At 46.8% G+C, this 19,028-nt stretch overlaps 3 protein-coding genes across 7 annotated transcripts in view; all 3 read right to left on the bottom strand.

Moving 5' to 3' along the window:
- faxcb (failed axon connections homolog, metaxin like GST domain containing b) overlaps positions 1-4,946 on the bottom strand; it is a 10,568-nt gene extending 5,622 nt beyond the window's left edge. The window contains exons 1-3 of the mRNA XM_056602770.1: positions 4,652-4,946; positions 1,820-1,955; positions 1,100-1,296 (exon numbers count right to left, since the gene is read on the bottom strand). Of these exons, the coding sequence (XP_056458745.1) occupies positions 1,100-1,296; positions 1,820-1,955; positions 4,652-4,917 (599 nt within the window). The 5' untranslated portion in view covers positions 4,918-4,946. The remainder of the gene's footprint in view (positions 1-1,099; positions 1,297-1,819; positions 1,956-4,651) is intronic.
- Positions 4,947-5,078: 132 nt separating this feature from the next.
- On the bottom strand, positions 5,079-11,094 carry coq3 (coenzyme Q3 methyltransferase). Of its 3 annotated transcripts, none has more exons than XM_056603175.1 (6): positions 10,869-11,064; positions 10,461-10,601; positions 9,515-9,614; positions 8,090-8,365; positions 7,304-7,463; positions 5,079-6,644 (listed from the first exon to the last, which is right to left on the bottom strand). In XM_056603175.1, the coding sequence occupies exons 1-6, from the start codon at positions 10,964-10,966 to the stop codon at positions 6,487-6,489; spliced, it is 933 nt and encodes a 310-aa protein (XP_056459150.1). In that variant the 5' UTR covers positions 10,967-11,064; the 3' UTR covers positions 5,079-6,486. The 3 variants fall into 3 exon arrangements, with proteins under 3 accessions (XP_056459150.1, XP_056459149.1, XP_056459148.1); XM_056603174.1 differs by having other exon boundaries at positions 5,080-6,644; positions 10,461-10,598; positions 10,831-11,094; XM_056603173.1 differs by having other exon boundaries at positions 5,081-6,644; positions 10,831-11,094.
- Positions 11,095-11,530: 436 nt separating this feature from the next.
- Positions 11,531-18,758, bottom strand: pnisr (PNN-interacting serine/arginine-rich protein). Of its 3 annotated transcripts, none has more exons than XM_056603168.1 (12): positions 18,595-18,758; positions 17,997-18,105; positions 17,676-17,858; positions 16,837-17,132; positions 16,291-16,453; positions 15,842-16,029; positions 15,253-15,402; positions 15,053-15,152; positions 14,357-14,410; positions 13,814-14,005; positions 12,509-13,577; positions 11,531-11,960 (listed from the first exon to the last, which is right to left on the bottom strand). In XM_056603168.1, exons 2-12 carry the CDS (start codon positions 18,082-18,084, stop codon positions 11,927-11,929), a joined length of 2,517 nt encoding a protein of 838 aa, XP_056459143.1. In that variant the 5' UTR covers positions 18,085-18,105; positions 18,595-18,758; the 3' UTR covers positions 11,531-11,926. The 3 variants fall into 3 exon arrangements, with proteins under 3 accessions (XP_056459143.1, XP_056459142.1, XP_056459144.1); XM_056603167.1 differs by having other exon boundaries at positions 17,997-18,108; positions 18,595-18,756; XM_056603169.1 differs by having other exon boundaries at positions 16,837-17,075; positions 17,997-18,108; positions 18,595-18,755.
- Positions 18,759-19,028: the final 270 nt, after the last annotated feature.

A 19,028-nucleotide genomic window follows, 5' to 3' on the forward strand; every position in this document is an offset into this window, starting at 1 on the left:
AGCAAGTCACATTGCTGTTGGCCGAGATCCAACAACAAAAGGTTTTGCAGCATTTTTCCGACTCAAGGCAAGGTGAACTGAGGGATGTTTGTTTGTTGGGCGGGAGTCGGATGGAAAAGCGTTCTGAACAGGGCAGGGTTTGGAGTGATGAATGGTGCTTTTAGGTAATGGAAAACACCACGGGTCTCTGTGGGAGACGGCAGAGTGCTCCACCACAGCTCCCTAGCACCAGCGGCTCTGCTCTAGTGTGTGACTCATCACCCAGCAAGGCTGACGGGGTAGGGATACTAACGCTGAAGCAGTAGGAACCCGACGGAAAACAATGGAGTTGTAATCGGCCTCAAGACGTTTTGTACGTTCAGTGATTGGATTTGTGTAGATTAGGTGGGATTAATCGACAAAATCTTTGTATCACAATCCAGATCTTTTCAAAGCAGCAGGATTTAAAAAGAAATAGCTAATCACCACCAAGATCAGTCTGAGTTAATTACTTAAATGTCGAGCTATTCTATAACAGAATAGAAAAAGCAAATACGGACATATATATAATGGACAATAACGTTAATGAAAAGTGTGATTGTTATCGTAATGCCTAATAGTTTGATCATTCCCATACTGCTTCAAGACCTGATGTAAGGTGCGCACTACACATGTGACACATACATGGGGTTAACATGGGGTTAACTATTGTACTCCTAACCATCCCTGGAAGGAGGGATCCCTGATAGGGTCAATGATAATCATGGTCGTTTGGCCCTTTAGAGTGCTTAGGGTTCTGTATAGATCATTCAACCTTTATGTCATGACTCATCAGGTAAAGTCTCATTGAGGATGAGAACCACTTTATCAAGAGAGAGCCTTCCAAAAAGCTGCCTAAAAAAACGTACAACAAGTTAACAAAACAAACATGAAACACATACACACATAAGCTCTTACAATCCGCTGAATACGTCGAACCTTAAGTACACGGGCATTGATCAATACTGTCGAGCCTCACATCCTTCAATGTGTTCCCGTGAAGCCCTTGATTAAGGGCTGCACGTTCCAAAGCGAATGCTGCACATTCAACGGACTCGAGTGGCCAGTGAATCCCACTCACCAGTGGAGATGCTCCTCCACCATCTTGCTGATGGCCCGTGACACGGCCTGCTCCTCCGGACTGAGGTTCTTGTTCAGGTTGATGCCCAGCTTCTCCTCCAGGAAGTCCACCATGAACTCTGACCCCGACACCTGCTGGTGGTTGTACTCTATCCAGGGCATCTTGCCCTGCGGTGACAGCTTCCCGTCAAAGTAGTTCTGGGATAAAGCAAAAAGACGAAGGTGGGTAAAAGGTGATGTGTGAGTGGCCCCGCTGTGCCCCCTGCGGCCCAGATCAGGTGGAGGATAAGCCGCTGATGGGAGTGCTTGGACGAGAGCAAAGAGCGCTGTCCCTCCATTTCCACAAGGACAATTTGATCCAAGAGTCTTGGCTCTTGGTCAATATTTCACTCAGAGGAACTCAATCAAACGTTCTGGGACTTTGTTTTCTTTACTTTCCTGTTCAGTGGAAGAACTAATTGGTTCTTTTGTCTTACTTTAACATTCAAGTGTACCCTTTGCTACAAGAAGCATTTATTTAAAACAGGGCTTAGGGGAATTGTGAGAATACATGTGTGTGTGTCTGTGTATGTGTGCCATATCTTTTTCATGATAGAATACAGTATCCTACACTTTTGCGTCTTTTCATATTTTCATGTACATGAATGACCTATCCTATGTGGACAAACAGTATGAAATGTGTCTGTATGTTTTTAGAGTCATCAAGTGTCAGCGTGGGTACCTGGTAGGGCAGGTCGGCCATGCGCAGAAACGTCTCCATCTTGAGGCAGAATGGTGAGAGGCTGGGAACGCCGTTCTTTGGGCGGGAGAACTGGTGGAGGATGATGGCGTCCTTAGAGTCCAACTTCTGCTCCTTCCTACAACCCACGAGACGGGCAGGTCCACCGTGGGCAAAGGTTATGGGACAGGGAGCGAGTGAGAGAGAATAATGGCTCATGTCATGGCACGGTTACATCAAGGCTCAATCCAAAGGGTATGTCTATGGTTCACGGCATAACAGACCCTTCATGCAGAGTTGTCATCAGTGGATATAACAGCTGTCACTCATAAGACTCGTTATGGGTCTGTTGCTTTTATGTACCAGGGCCCGTGGTCCATGGTCAATGTGTGAAGTCTTGAGTCTGCTGCCCGGGCCGCTTAAAGGAGCAGACCCTTAATTAGTGTGATGAGTGACAACTGTGTTTGTCCTAAGAGACGACGCCTCTGCGAAAACTGTTTTTCCTCTACCATCATTCATCGGCTGCGGTGTCAAATGCATTTTGCTGAAATGACTTCCTCTGATGCATTAAACAGACACAATAAGACTGTGGTCAGCGCACTTTTTTATTCAAGGCTGTGGCTGGGAAGTGAAAACAATAGACCGTTCAATATGTGGTGGTTGTAGTAGGGGGAGGGGGGGGGATGCATAGCAAAGTATTGCTATGCTATGCACCTGTCCCCCTTGTCTGCCAATAGTGTTTGCGAATGTGTGTGTGTGTGTATGTGTGTGTGCGTGTGAGTGCAGATGTGTGACTTTGTGTGTGTGTGTGTGTGTGTGTGTGTGTGTGTGTGTGTGTGTGTGTGTGTGTGTGTGTGTGTGTGTGTGTGTGTGTGTGTGTGTGTGTGTGAGTGTGAGTGGGAGTGTGTGTGTATTCTCACGGTTTTCTACTCAGGACAAATGGTGAAGAGAGATATAAATATAAAAATCTATCGGTTTCATTTTACAGCAGGCGCCACCCACCCACAGTGGCGAATGTTGTACGTTGCCCCTGCTGCTTGCCAGTGCCATGGCATCCCTTGTGGAGTATGTGACGTAAGAGCCTACTCCGTCAACAACAACACAACATACAACGCTGCCTACAAGCTGCGACCATGACCAACCCAGAGTCTGTCGGAGTGGTGCGTGTTAGTCACGGTTCCCACGAGAGTGCCACACGCATGACTTGGTCTCACGTGGCCCGTGGACGTACACGTGCCGCCCGCTACAGTGCCTGGTTCGGTTTCTTCCAGGAGATTATGAGTGAAATCCAATGAAAGGGGATGAGTTGAAATCCAATGAGATCAAAGGAATTAAAATGATTTATTATTAGTCTAATTTATTTCGGATTCCCCCCCCCCCAAATGTATTGATTGATTTAATAAGCCTTTGACACTTTTGCCTGAACAATATGTTAGCATTGAAGCTCAGTGGATCTTCCTATTGTCACGGGTCTGTTTCTAGATTAAAACATCATATACAGTGTAACTGAAACAGGGATCAGGTCTGTGGATTCGTTTCATGCAGACCCCAATTTAGAAATATGTCCTTTTATTCGGTGCAACGTCACGCATTAAATCATGAAAATAATTTTGCAGAGCCATAAATAGAGTAACTGGACACGTCACGTGTCGCTGTCCACTGCATTGTGGTGCTGAACATATGCATACTGTTCAGAATATGGTGCCCGTACAGAACAAATAGTAGGCTGGTTCTACAGATATTCCCCAGACCTATGGAAAAAAAAAGTAGCCTAAATATAAAAGTTGATCCCACCAATGTCAACTTATCACATGGCCATCACTGTTGGTGGGCTGTTGTGCCAACGACAGCAGCCGCCACGTGATCCAGCGATACTCCCGCATGACTTCTCAAATGTCCATGTGAATAGAGAGGATCTTGAATTGTAGCGTTATCCCGGTTTACCGGTATCTTACTTCCTATGAGCTGTGCACGTCAGATAAAGGTCCCCGGAGCAAGACAAATAAAAACATTCCGAGAATAACAATAAAAACAACAACGACAAGGATAATAAATTTGGAGTTGTGGCGAATAATGGGACAAAGCAACATTCTAATAAACATGAATCAGAATGATTCATTATCGGAGGCGCCTCTCGCCGCTAAACCGAGGTACCTGAAAGTCCCGCCCTCTATCTCTCGCCAATAACGCCCGTTTTGAGCATCCAATTCAGGCGTTCAGTCGTTGGACGAGAACGCCGAAACGAGGTAACCCGAATACAGGATGTAAAGGATACACCACCGAGAAGACAAACACAGCTGGACTACCGGATGCACTTGCGTAACACCAAGAATAATCCTTATATTTCTAGTCTCAAGCACGCGTCTTACAGCCAGTATAGTAACGTCATTAAAATACTGAATGAATGAACACATCAATACACACAGACAGAGACACGCAAAAAAAAGTCCGCTTGGCGGCCACGGGACCGGCAGACGCGTGATGCATCATTTTATTGATTTCATTATTTTGCTATCATCAACCGAACAGTCTCTCATTGTAGGAGAGGTTGAACGCAACCTAAACAACTAGCATAATCAGCATAACATCAATTGAATAGGCAGGTGGAAGATAATAATAATCATCCACCTGCCTATAAATAATAATGGATGAAATGGCTGGCAAACCCACACTAGACCCCCGAGACATCGCTGTTGTTTACCGTGAACAATATGGTCAGAAAGTCCAAACATAACACAGCGCAGGCCTACGGCAGATAGCGATTTTGATATAACAACCCTGTTAACCACCCCAGACAGGCCCATGGAAAGCGATCGCCTCCAGACAGCAACCTACCTGATGGCCAGCAGTTCGTGCAGCAGGTAAGCCGCAGCGGCCAGTAGGGCTCCCCCGGTGATGTACAGCGTCTTCTTCCACCAGGAGTCCGAAGCCAGTACAGACATGATACCCCCGTAATCCTGCAAAGGGAACGCGACGATATAGCCATATAACGACTGGCGCTCATCGGAGCCACACAGCCCGATAGGCAGGCTATGATTTCGGCCGATTTCCACCACACACGGTCGGGAAGAGGCAAAGCTAGCAGCAGCCAAGTAGTACATTCTCCCCTCCTCTCAGCGATACGCTCCGACTTCCTCCGTCCCGCAATCCCTCGTCGACCTCATCAAAACGTCTCATAATAAGAGGTATGGCGGCATTGCGATGTTTTGGTCATTGTCAAAGAAAGCACCAAATGAAGCATCTCTCTCCCCCTTCCAGTCGGTGCCCGCACCCTGGCCGGATCCTCCGCAGGCTCGTGGGCCTGCCTGGGTCTTTGTCTGCTCCAATAGAAACGATTGGTGCTACCCCGCCCTTACCGTTGATGAGTTCTGCTCACTCTCACTGATGGATGAGCACCATACATTCAATGGAAACGCCCAGGACAGCTATATAACGGGGGCAATTATATTAACATTTGAAGGCACTAATTCGTAAATATTTCATCTTGTTAAAATAATCACCATTGATCCAAGCTATGGTTGAATAAATATATACTTTATCAATAATAGCCATTCATTTCTTTATTAACTAATTACTAATTTCAGAGGACAATCTCACCGAAAAGATAGTTGATGCATTTGTCTCCATTTAAGAGTATTACATACCCAATAAGCAGGTACGTTTAATAAAGATGTTATACAAGAGGAGTTGAACTAGAAATACCAAGTGCTGGAGTCTGGCGGAAAATCAACTGCAGACATCACTGAATCAGCTTCTCAGATTTGATCCTTAAATATCCTTTGTTTGTGTGCAAAATAGAACAGCATTTGCCAAGGCCTTTGAAAGTCACTCCTGTGACAGCGAGGGAACTGTTAGAGTAGAGAGGACCATTCAATTCAGATTAACCTGAAGTAAGAATTTGCTATTGAAGAATAAGACCCAGACATGGTTTAAACGTGACATATGTTCTGTCAGAGGCTGATTTGGCTTATGCAATTCTTGCAGATGATGCTGAACTGCAGTGGAGGAAACCGTCTCACATGCGAGTCCATTTTAATTTAATTTTGATTCGACACAGGAAATTCAACTATTTTGTACCAAAATGTCATTCAATGATTTGAACAAATGAATGGAGTGACTTTATAATTCACAACAGGGACTTTATCAAATGCATATAGATCAAGATATACATACATTTATATATCTATAGAAGTGATCCTCCCATTCTCTGAACAGCAAACAACACCATGAAGTTATGGCTTAGATACGCTGCACTTGTTTTGTTGAAAACATCAGCGGACCAAAAAAATGTGCAGAATATAATCAGCAGCACAGGACAACAGAAGGAAATATCCCGACAAATAGCAATGCATGCACCTGCCTCAAGCTAAGCAAACCCTGCGAGGAAATCCTTAGCACGTTAACCACAGGATTCAATGACTCCTAGAGTCCCCCACACCTTCTTCTTTTACTTCCTCGACATCCACCGACTGGTTTCCTCATTAGCGTCCTAACGTAACACAGATGTAACCTGTGATGCAGTGTCGTTTCATCCCGTCTTTATTTGTACACGGCACCTAACGTGTACCAAAGTCTGCCTTCTGTTGATCAGGAACGCCGGCCTCCTTTAGTGGCTGACCTCTGCGCAACCTCGTCCATGACCTTGTCCGTGACCTCGTCCGCGCCGCCGTTCACGCCCGTCCCTCTGGCTCCGCCTGGGGGTGCGGCGGCTCCTCGGCCGCCTTGACAGCGTGCAGCGCGTAGTTTATCTCTGTGTTGTCGCTCCAGCACCAGCTCCCTGTCACCGGGTTGTACAGCATCCCCCGGACAGTCAGCACCGAGAAGCCGTCTGAGGAGGAGGAGGAGCAAGTGAGGGAAGAGGAGGAGCCAGAGGAGCAGTAGGATAAGGAGGAGTAGAAGGAGGAGGATGAGGAGAAGCAGGAGAAGAGGGAGTCACAGAGAGTTTGCGTTTCAGGAGAATTGGCATGCGGCACCAGTTTTACACAACTTTTCAACACTGCAAAGAGCTGCAAAAATGCAGACAAAGCAAATTGGAGGCTTTGCTGCTTATGGAGCTGCTAGGATTCAGGCGTTTCCTGGAGCTAATATCCAAGAAATGCTTTCCTTATATTACAAATGAAGCCTTACCCTAATCAACCGACAATACTAACTTGACTAGGTATCTTAACTAAACCATAATCAATATAATAAGCTGAACATTACGATCGGTTTAACATCAAACCTATGTGTAGATGACATAGTTATGACATCACTATAGATCTAGTGCGGTTCTGATAGTTGGTTCGAAAACGCAGTGTGGTCAGTATGGTGTCTTTGTTAGAGGTTTCGGTTTGTAAACTCTGACAGAACTGTGAAGGTGTGAAAATTAACCCTCTGCAGAGCACTAACACCATCTGAGATTGATGAAGAGAGACAGAGAGACTATCTCTCGCAGAGTGTGTGCGTGCGTGCGTGCGTGTGTGTATTTGACATTAAATGCAGACGTACGGGGCTCTAGCAGACGCTCCAGGTCCGCAGGGCTGATGAACTTGTCCCAGTCGTGGGTCCCCTGGGGCACGATGCGCAGGATCTGCTCGGCGGCCACGATGGCAAGAGCGTACGACAGGTTGGTCTTGTTGATGGTGGTGATAAAGAGGGAGCCGCCTGGCTACACACACACACACACACACATCCTGTGCCTTAGGGTGGAAGAAAGACCTGTGCCAAACAGGCTCCATCGTCCGCCAACACTTACCGTTCACCGAGAGACAGCTAAACCATAGCGTGTGGGATGAGAGTGAGTAAGTGATATTTGAAAGTGGCAGGAGGAAAAACAAATAGAGAGCAGGAAGTAGTGCCTCTTCCACACAATGATGTGTTTCTATAACACACAGTTAATGTCCCACTGGGAGAGAGCTAACAAATGTTTTTCTTTTTTAAGCTTAAGCTAGATAGACTCAAAAGACATTAATCCCTGTGTTTATCTTAATAACTACAGGTTTGTTTAGATTGGATTAGGGCATGCTGGTGTTTTCCCATCAACTGTTTTGTCCCTGGAACAAATGACCCAGGAGATCCTCTGCCCAGTGCTGACAGAAACATACACACAATTTAGAGTCGGCGTGAATTTCCCCTAGTTCAGGCACGGAGACAATAAATTAGGCTTACACATTCCTGCCTGGTCCGGCGTCCACAACCTCACAGCCCAAGCTAGTACGGCCCCCCTATCCCTCCACCAAACACAAGCGCAGCCAGAAAGGGAATCCCAAAAAACACATCACACGTTGAACCTACCTTGATCAAGTGACCGCAGCAGAAAGCAAACGTTTCCAGGTCGGCCAGGTGTTCTACCACCTCGGACGCCACCACCGCATCAAACGGGCCTTCTCCCGCCTCCTTCTCCTCCCCCCGGACATCCTCCTCGGACCCCAGCAGCTCCTCCACAGTGCACGCCCGGTAGCGGAGCCGTCCGCCGAGCTCAGGGTCGCTGGACGAGTGAAGCCGGGCCAGGCTGATGCTGTTCTCCACGGGGTCCACCCCCAGCACGTGACCTCCCAGACGGGCCAGGGGCTGGTGGGAGAGTGGGTCACAGGGTAGAACTCAGGCAATGGATTACCCTAGGGAGAATGGCCACCAAAACAGCGCTGTACCCACCTGCGCTCTTAAATATGTAACCCTATTTGATGCAACAGCTATTTAAATATACATTTCAATTTAGCTCCCTGAATGCCATGCCCTTGCTAACCCCCACAGTTGTTAGCCCTTAACAAAACCCAATGTTAGCAAGAACACATTTGTTTTGTTAGCGTGCTTGTCAGCAACCTCTGCTGGACAATCTGGGAAACAACCAGGCACGTGTGTTGCCTGAGCAAGATGCCTGCTTGCCTAAGGGCCAGACTCCCTCCTAAGCCACTGATTCCTTCAGATGGGAATGGCATTCAAAAAATAATTCCAATAGACACACTGCCGTGGTTAAAATGGTTAAAGTGTGTGTTTGTTGGAACAAATGAGCCTGGCATGTGTCAAGAAAATACATGTCTCTGTGTGTGTGTGTGTGTGTGTGTGTGTGTGTGTGTGTGTGTGTGTGTGTGTGTGTGTGTGTGTGTGTGTGTGTGTGTGTGTGTGTGTGTGTGTGTGTGTGTGTGTGTGTGTGTGTGTGTGTGTGTGTGTGTGTGTGTGTGTACTAAAATGTTATACTCTGTGACAGTGCCATGTTCTATCTACAGGACCTGATTTTGTCTGCACAAATAACACCACACTGCTGGTACGTCTTCACATCCGATGAGATCCAAGTGGAGACTTGTGTCCTTCTTTTGCAAACCATCAACACCAACAAACAGATACACAACTGCAAACTGCTATGGCTGTCCTTTCCACCAAACCACAACCGGTCAAAGCCAAACCGAGACCCAGAATCGGGCTGACATCTAAACGTACTTATTAGGCACCGGTAGCACATGTGCAAAGACGACTATTAGAGAGGGTTTCACCGGGCGCTAGCCTGGGACGACAGGCGGGATGTGATCTGAAAGGTGGCGATGCACAGGATTGGTCCAAGGCTCAGGGGGAAACTAGATCCATCTCATTCGCACCACCTGCCTCCGTGTTCAGCCAACCGTTTTACCTCACCAGGCACTGAAGCTTGCTCATGTGTTGTTACTTTTTCTTGAAGGGTTTTTTGACCCCCACCGACACACACACACACACACACCCACCCACCTCAGTGAGCAGCCCTCCTCCACAGCCCACGTCCAGTATCTTGAGTCCTCCTAGGGGTCTTCCCGGCTGACACTCTCTGTGTAGGCTCATCAAATTGTCCCTGAACACAAGGGGACATGACATGGGGGTTCAATGCGTTTGCAAAGACAAGCCAGGCTAACAGGGACACTCTACATATGAAACACTATATGCAGAGGATCTCCAGTCCACAAAAACCCAGCTGCAATATTCCCTTTGGCGTCATCATTGAGCCCCAGGAACACGGCCAGCCAGTCAGAACCACTGACAAATGTACCCCCCAGCCATGTTATAGCATAATCCTTCCATCTCAGAGATCTCTTTTCCTACACTTTGCTACTCTGTTCCTCAGTCCCATGTTTCACTGTTGATTTTTCCCTTCTTCCGCTATAAATTGGAAACAGACAGGAATCTGGGATGTATGGTTCTGTTACTAATTACACCTGCTCATGCTGAATAACATTTCCCCAATTCCCACGAATATTTGAATACTGGTACTTTGATGGCAAACCTTGGATAAGACTATGTGGGATGATTTGGTGAAGGGGCTTCAGACGCTTTGGTGTTCGCCTAATAGTCACTCCACTGCCCCTGGGCACAGTCATATCTGACATGTCAACTATATGCAGACACGCAGCGACACAATATGTCACCCTGTCACCATGGAGACTCATCATCTCCAAGAAAAGTGTGGGGGATGGGGGGCCAGGGGCAGGCATGGCTAGCCTGTGTAAAGTAAAACTATAATGCAAGGGCTACATTATATCTATGCCTTTCTCAGCCAGTTGTATTGCACTGAACTACTATGACGCTTGTGTACTAAACACCTTTTCTGAACAAAGACCCTCTTTACAACGTATGGTTAACGGTTTAAGTAACGGTGCGTCAATTAGGAAAGCATTGATTTGTGCTCTACTTAAAAACACACCTTATGAAAGGTACGCGAAGGTCATTCAAGGAATGGAGAGCGGCAAATTCTCCCTGCTCATCCCACCACTTGCTGGCCAGGGCCTGGAACCGTCTCACCTCCTCTGGGTCCACGGTAGTATTGGAGGCTGACTGAGTACTACTGTGACAGAGGGAATTGGGCAAATTATTACGTTTAGGAAATTTAGAAAACATAATAGAATCACTATCGTTGCAAAGGTAGGTGGCATCTCTTAAATATATATACATATATCATTTATAATTCAAGCTGAACGAAGAATTTCGTGTTGACTTACACCACTTATATTAGAAATAAATGTGAAAGGGCAGACACGGACCTAAAGGGTCCAGCATACCCACATGAAATGTACCTCATCTGACAGAGAAGGACAGACCGTTCCGAACTCACAATCGTCGTCCTCTGCAACAACTGTTTACGGTGTTTACATGCACTTGACCAACTAAAAGGACAAGTAGCAAGCCGACGTTGGATGACACTCGAAACATTTGTGTTATGGGAATAAAACCCAAGTAAAATCCGACCAAACTTCTTTGAGTACATTTTGCGATTTGTTTGGAGTCAATGTGACCGAATCTGGCGATACATGTCCGAGTGGAAACACGGATCACGTCGTAATAGTTCCTACTTCCTGAAAGCTTTATTTGTCGATCACTACCGTCACTTTTAGAATATGGACATTTATTTTTTATAAATCATGAAAAAATATTCGAATGAGAAATTGCTATTAAATAGCAGTTCGATTTAAACTCCGAACAGCAATAAAATTAAGCATAATGGGAAAAAGATGAGTTATGGATTTTTTTGTGTATGTAAACCTATTCATGTCTCCTTCATAACTCTTTGTTACGTTAACCTTGGATACAGTAAACGTTTGGACATAATTATGATTTTTTTTACATTCATGTAGCCTGCATCACACCGTATTATGCCAGTGCCATTAGAAATAGCTTGCAGATCCACCCGGTTCCCAGGTGAACTTTCCTGTAGTTAATAAAATCTTCCTATGCTGTGCAATAACAACCACGATCAGTCAAATCAAATGAAAGGCAGATGACCCAATAAGCAGTGAGACAAGACAACGGACAATCAGTTTTATTGGACAATTAATTACATTAATGTTCAGAAAAGGGTTAATCCTCTTATCGTTTTAAAACAATACAGCTGTAAGAGTATTTCAAGTCCACTTAAGTTTTAAGCTTTGCATCATGATACAAGCAAAAATACCCAAGCATCCAAAATGTCCTTCTCTTTGTGCAGTCAGCATTTTAAAAACAATGTATTTACAGAACTGAACGGTATGGTATGTGAGTGGGTGGGGAGGAAGGGGCAAGCAGAGTTCACCTACATCGTTGCCTCTATAATGAGACAGGCCTGCTCAACGAACGGAATAAAAAAACTAAAACAAAACCCAAATATTAAAGTGCACTGATCAAGCGATACACTTATTAGCGCCTGCTCCTGCGCGAGGGGGACGTAGACCTGAAAGATAAGATAGAATAACAAGACAGGATGTTAGTATTGCACTATTTACCCCCACATAAATACACTCACTCACTCACACATACATACACACTGACAAAATCACAACCCAAACCACCTCGCATTTAATTAATGTGGTAGCATACAAGAATGCTACAACTGTTTCCATACACTCCTTAATTTCCAATCAGAAAATAACCCGTCAAGGCAGGTATACATGTTAAGTGCCTTTCAGCTGCTCATATTCTCAAGACAAAAATTATTCTCCACAATTAGCCTATGAAAAAGCAAAAAATTTAAAAAAAATCCAAAGTATGGTTAAATTAATCTCTGCCCGTAATGGAATCATCTTGTAGTACTTATAATTGAATTTTTTTATTTCTGCAAACATGGACAAAAGAAAGTGGAGTGAATCTGGAGTGAGCACTGAAAGGGGCTATTGATTTGTTTCTTCAAAATGATTGGTTGATATGTTGTCAGCAAAACCACAGTCAAACTGACAATGAAAACATTCAATAGAAAAATTAGAGAGAAAAAACGAATACTACCTTGATCGTGACTTAGACTTGTGTTTGCGGCTTGCCTTCTTACCAGACTTGTGCGATTTTTCCGTTGACCTTGAACGACTACGTTTAGATTTTTTGGATTTCTTTTCCTTGCTAACCTCAGGGGTGGGGGACTTGCTCGATTCAGAGTCCGAGTGCCTCTTGCTAGATTTTGCCGAGCCTTTCTTGTTGCCCTTGCTATCCTGCCGAGAGGGTTTGTCATCTGCATGAGAATCGCTCTCCTTCCTTTTCTTAGATTTCCCATTCTCTTCTGCACCCTTTTCCCTCTCCTTCTCCTTAGCTTTGGGCTTATCTTTCTTCCTATCGGACTCCTTCTCCTTCTTCCGCTTGTCTTTCTCATGGCTACGACTCCTCTCCTTCCTCCTCTCCCTATCCTTGCTTGAAGCCTTCTTAGCTTTGCTGCGGCTGTGGCTACTCTCCCTGTGCTCCCTGCTCCTCTTTCTCTCCCTCTCCTTCTCCTTCTCTCGCTCCCGGCTGCGGCTCTCCCTGGCCCTGGACTTCTCCTTCTCCCTCTCCCGATCCCGGGAACGGCTCCGGCGACCCCTGCGCTCCCGGGAGGCGCTGCGCTCGCTCTTGGCGCGGCGGCCGGACCGCTCCGCGCTGCTCCTCCGCCGCTCCCTGGCCTTGTCGACCCGCTCCTCGTGGCGCCGGGGCGGGCTGCGGCTGCGGCTGGGCCGGTGCGCCCGGCGGGAAGAGGAGCGACTGCGCCTCCTCTTCCTGCGCGGCGACGATGACCTGGAGGAGGTGCGCGAGGACGGCGAGGAGGAGGACGAGGAGGAGGAGGATGAAGAGCGACTGCTGGTGCGGCTGGAGCTGCTCTGGGAGCTGCTGCTGCGGCCGTTGGCGGGGGACTTGCCCCCGCCACCCCGGCCAGAGCGCTCCTTCCCACTGTGGCCCTGCGGCCGGGCCTCGCTGCCCTCCCTCTCGCTACGAGACCTACGCCTCTCCCCTGAAGACTCTGCCTCCCTCGCCTCCTGCTTGTGTAAAACCTCTGACTGACCCTCGCCATATTCCCCTCTTTCTCTGCTCAGTCTCTCCTTTGCCGCCTCATCTGCAAGAAACAAAAAAACGAAATAAGACGTTACGACGTGGGTGCTTCAATGACAGGGGTGCTGTGCTTGCTGGCTAGCCCACTCGTCCCCCACCCCTACTCCAGGAGTGCACTCAACAAGAATACTCCTTGATCCAAACGTTGAGCAGACAGTTAAAGTCTGCCCCAGTGCAGTGTGTCAAAAAAACTAAAGGCTAGGAACGCACAGGACGCGGTCCACGCGGGCGCATCCTCACCGCGTGCGAGCGACGTCTCCAGCGCCTGCCTGTCCTGGAGCTGCTGCTGGACCTCCCGCTCCTTGCGGTGGAAGGCGTCCTGCTTCTCGCGGATGCGGTGCCGCAGCTCCTCCTCGTCCGTGTCGGAGGACTCCGAGGCCCGCTCGCTGCGCTCGTCCTCGCTCTCGTCCGAGCCATAGTCGCCGAGGCCGCCTGCCGTGAACAGAACCCCCCCCGAAACTGTTGAACGCCAGCACGGCACAGCAAGAGCTAGTCTCACAGTTTGTTTCTCAACGCCCCCCCCCCCCCCCCCCCCCCCCCCACAACCCATTGTCCACTTACACATGATCTGCATACAACTCTAGCCGAAAGCCAAACATGTTGTTAAAGAGCATGCTGCTAGCAACGGTGGAATAACAGCATGAATATCCCGGAAGACTAAAGGCAGGCATAAAGTGTAGCTCTTTTGCCTCTTTGACCTTATGTATTCCCCACCCCATTTGTTCTAAACACAGCCACCACCCCCCAACCCACCCACCCACTAGCAGAAAAGGGGATACTCACTCAGACCAGTCAGAGAAGCCAATGCACTTGACTGTGCCAGCTGTTTTGCAGGAGCTTTGATTCACATCAACAACAGGAACAACATGTTAAAACACATAGAGCCACCATTTTCTCAAAGGCAAGAGTCGCTAGAGGAGGGGATGTCAAGACAACGCATTATTCACAAGAGCTGTCGTTGAAAACAAAACAAAAAGGAAACAAAAATAACAAATGGAGAAAAGAGAGAGAGTTAACAAACAGGCGTCGGCCACACAATCCAAGTCAAACTGTCAGAGTTGGGAGAGAACCGTTCTGCACTAATGCACCCACAGATATCCTGCAAGTATCTGTGGGGTTGGATTTCCACAAACTGTGGGATTTGATAAAATAATTGGAACAATAAGATTTGATTCAAATGACGTACTACACCAATTAATCCAGACTTTAAAGCCAGTGGGCAAAATATCAAATACACCAAGAGCCGCACTCTCGCCCAAAATTCCCGGCATCATTCTCTTTGGTTCCAACACATTAGTAGAGAATGGTTTAAAATGCATAGTGATACTCCCAAAAGGGTCTCATTTTAAAGCATCCTGCTTTAGAGGCAAACATCTATCCATCTTGGAAAAATCGGAATAGAGAGAGAGAACCGGTTTCTACGGAACATGTCCCATTGCCGGGCACAAGTGATGTGAGAGCTAGAAGACGATAGAAGACCTTTAGTGGCTTTGCGATGAGTCTCCCTCGCCACCTGCTGGACCTCTTCATTCGTGACCTCCAGTAGGATCTCCGTCAGTAGGGTCTTGGTGATGACCATCTGGGGAATGGGGGTGGAGTCATTAAAAAGGCTGGCATCGCCCAGGGGAGAGTGTGCGTGTACACAGGGTGGCTCCTCCGTGACACACTGAAACACTGACCAGCTGGAAGTCTCTCTCCTCCTCCGTCATCTCCGGTTCACTGTCCTCCTGAGGAGGGGATGGGCTTCGGCTGGCAAACTCCTTCTTCATGGAGGACTTCACCTCCTCTTCTTCCTCTGGTTCCTCGCCATTGCCCTCGTCGTCGCTGTCCTACCGTATCCACAACAAAGGAATAGTCGGTGTTGCGGATTGAGAAAATGCCTTTGCTCTCCAGCGGCACCCATAGTCGAGCTCAGCGATGGAAAATAATTCCTTACACTTCTTGACAGCAAAGTACTTAGATTCAATGGGGCATGATCACAAGAGGACACAACGGTCCCATTAATCGAGCATCTTCAATGAAACAACGGATGTTCACAACATTTAGTCACATTGTAGGCACAAAACCCCAACAAATACAAAGAAAGAAATACAATCCAAAAAGCGTTCTCACGGTCTACACAGCTTGGCTAAAGTGGAGATACAAATGCAAACAAACATTACATCGTTAAAATGGAGAGAAAGGGAGCTACCTCAAGGTGCAAGGACAATCTCTACAAAACGTGTTCAATTGTAAAGTAATATAGTAAAGCAGAAGGTGGTCTCTTACAAATTTGCTCTTGCGTGGTACACGAGGCCCATCGCCGGACTGCTCTGGCTCTTCCTCCTCCTCCTTGACCAGTGTAGCGCGCTCCTGCTCCATCCGCTCCCGTTCCATCTTCCTCTGCTTCTCCCGGTCCATCTTCTCCAGGCCCTCACGGATCCACGCAGGCAGCGTGCGCCTTTTCACTGCCTCTGCTTTTGTTACGAAGGGCATCAGATTGGAATGAAACGTCTTTTGCAAGATTTGATTACAACGCCTTTCTTTTGTGTAGAATGCGTTCAGAGTTCTACACATTGTGTAAAACTCAAACTGGCTGGCAATAGTGTTATTCATTTAGTTCCTTATTTTGAAGTTACGTTTCTCAAAACTAAGCATTGACCATCCAAGGTATATATGCAGTTGAGGAGGAAGTATCCAGCAAAATAGCGGGCTGTACTGTGTATTTAGGGACTTACCCAATGCTGCTGCGGTCTCTTGCTTGACGGCAAGCTGGATGGGGGACCTTGGCCTCTCTCTGAAGCCAGGGGGTCTGTTGTCTCGCCTATTCTGGGGAGGACCCTGCCAGTAGGGAGCATGGAAGCCTGGAGGCGTGGGGCCGAAGGAAGGTGCAGCCCCATGCTGTAGAGAGAAAAGCACACGCTAAAAATTAACGTTACATTAGATACAGAAACTTCTGCACTACAGTAGCTGCGTAGTAGTCGCCATATCCTTAAATATGGGGGTGGGTTGGGAGGTTGTTACCATATCACTGGAAATAACTTGCATTGACAATCTAAATAAAGAGTAAATAACTAATAAAGAAAGATGATAGCACTTTACCCCACCATGCCGGATTCGTCAACAAGCGAACATTCTCTGCACAGCATCAAGACAGCACTGACTAGAACTGCCCTAGACACCAGTACCCGGCAGTTTTCAAAACCGGATCCCGCCTTTTATACTTAGCAGGCTCACTAAAAACCAAAATGCTTTCAAACGATCCTACCGGGGCTTCTGCATACCTGATAATCAAACTGGTTCATGGCCATGGGGGCCATGGCGTAGCTGTCGGGCTGAGCCCCATACCCATGGCTGTTCTGGGGGTAAACCCCGTGGCGGGCTTCAGAGCTGAACTCCAGGCTGTCCTGGCTGTTGCTGTCCTCACTGGGGTTCACCACCTCCATCGGCCCCGAGCCGGGGGGGATCCACACTTGGTCAGGGGGCGGAGGGGGTGGAGGGGGCTGGCCCTGCATTCCCCATTCTGGGAATGAAGGGCAAGACAGAAGCGGAGGGGTCGGCCTCACTGGGATTCTGGAAACTTTAAGAAATGTACCCAAAGTCAAAGGTTATTTCACATTACCCAAGCTTGCTACTGTAACACTCCCATCAACACAACACATACAGATATAAATACTTTTCTTCTCAGTCTCAACCGCTGGCTCGGCCGCAAAAATAGTTAGGATATCATGTTTTAATTACCATTCCACCCTTACAGTTGCACTAGAGTGCCACAAGGACACTAGTTATTATGATATAATAATAATATATAATAGCCTGTTTGTTTAAGTTAGGGTGTTACCGCTTACCTACACACCATATCTAACCAGCATTTCTCCCTGTCCGACCCACACAAAAAATGCCACTGTCAATCTACCAACTCAGGTATAAAGACTGGTCCCCTATATTTACTATGATCTATATTGCAACAACAAATGTGTTTTTGGCATATTATTAAAACAAAGTAACCGTAGCCATCGTCTGCTAGTGCCACAAATAGTGAACTGTATCTTTATAAGGGCTGGGGATAACAAATAAAGTAAAATAAACATAACTTTATATTATGCATCATATGTATTTTTACCAGGTTGCCACATTCTGCCAAATGACTGGTTGCTCGGGAATGGTGGTCCATGGTTGCCCTGTGGGACGGGGTCTATGCCGGGGACCTCCTGTCCATTGGGTTGGATCGTGTTCTGCACTTCGGTTCCTGTCGAATCTTTCTGGGCTATCCATGCTTGGGCCAGGGCTGCCCAATCGACCTGACCTGCAGCACAACACAAATGGTCTGGATTTTAGGATAAATACTGACATACATGCTGCATCGTTGTCGATCAAATAATGCTCAAATTGGAAACCCCATGAGTATATGACATATTGTACTTATCCTCGGCTTTTGGCTTACTTGGATCTTGTTGGTGCTGAAAGGACTGCATCCATTGCTGCTGGCTCAGAGGCCACTGCGGCCACGGCTGTCCTCCCTGATCCCACATCTGTTTTCACGGCGTAATGCTCTGCTGCGTTCGAGTGTTCAGCAGTGGAATGATTATTCAATTATATTTGCATTTCATACAATTTTATTGATGACGCATGTAGGATTCAACATACAAGCATGTTTTTGTTTTTTTACTAGGAGAAAGATCATTAGCGATTGCTACGGATTACATTCGTCAACAGTCCATACCGCAAACTACCTGATTCAAATTGAACACGTCTGTTTAATACTCAGATATTTAAGTATATTAGAGAACAAATACCTAATTAAACTTGATATTAGGGGAAACTACGTCTGGGAGCACAAATCCCCCTGGACACAGAAGAGCTAACATTATGGGTGCTAAGCTAAACAACACCAGTATAAGTGGGAACAAGATTAGCCGTTAGCTTACTATCTAGCATCTACTTGATTTACATCGGAATATCTTTATATTAGTAGTCCTTCATGCATTAGGACCAGGAGGTGGCGATGGCATTCGGGAGCGGCGAGATTAAGCTATTCCTACCTTTTAGAAACAGGTTTTGCTGCACTGGTTAGATTGAAAATCATAGATCGAAAGCAAAATGGCTCCAACGTGGGCCAGCGCTGTCACTACCCAATCCGCTGAGCTGCCCGGTCCGCCGTACGCATGCGCAGGAAAACAGCGCCTGTGAGGAAGTGAGAGCTATGGAGCGGTGTCTGGGACTAACTGTGCTAACCGCGTTCTAAAAATAGTATAGATATATAATTTGTGGACTTCTTTATATTGTTAAGCGTAAGTATTCAGAGGATGTTATGAAACACATCCATTACCTTGGGCCAATTGTTGGATAGCCAGTTCAATATAACAGTCAACAGAATAGTGAATAAATCCCAAACATGTGTTAATTACTTTAACTTATCAAACATGCTGTAGTTACGGATACGTAAGAGGATTATATCACATGTGAAATATTGTTG

The sequence above is a fragment of the Gadus chalcogrammus genome, chromosome 11 (assembly GCF_026213295.1).
Source record: "Gadus chalcogrammus isolate NIFS_2021 chromosome 11, NIFS_Gcha_1.0, whole genome shotgun sequence".
Classification (NCBI taxonomy): Eukaryota; Metazoa; Chordata; class Actinopteri; order Gadiformes; family Gadidae; genus Gadus; species Gadus chalcogrammus.

What these genes read in the sequence shown, in the direction of transcription:
- coq3 (XM_056603173.1), bottom strand. Translation starts at nt 11,021, where the DNA reads ATGTACTCAAAGAAGTTTGGTCGGATTTTACTTGGGTTTTATTCCCAT. An exon ending in GTCCTTCTCTGTCAGATGAG is followed by an intron (nt 10,602 to 10,830) that starts GTACATTTCATG and finishes CCTCTGTCACAG; the next exon opens with TAGTACTCAGTCAGCCTCCA. An exon ending in GGAGCGTCTGCTAGAGCCCC is followed by an intron (nt 6,645 to 7,303) that starts GTACGTCTGCAT and finishes CCTCCTCCTCAG; the next exon opens with ACGGCTTCTCGGTGCTGACT.
- pnisr (XM_056603168.1), bottom strand. Translation starts at nt 18,084, where the DNA reads ATGTGGGATCAGGGAGGACAGCCGTGGCCGCAGTGGCCTCTGAGCCAG. An exon ending in AGGAGAGAGACTTCCAGCTG is followed by an intron (nt 15,153 to 15,252) that starts GTCAGTGTTTCA and finishes CCCATTCCCCAG; the next exon opens with ATGGTCATCACCAAGACCCT. An exon ending in AAGTCTAAGTCACGATCAAG is followed by an intron (nt 11,961 to 12,508) that starts GTAGTATTCGTT and finishes CTTATCTTTCAG; the next exon opens with GTCTACGTCCCCCTCGCGCA.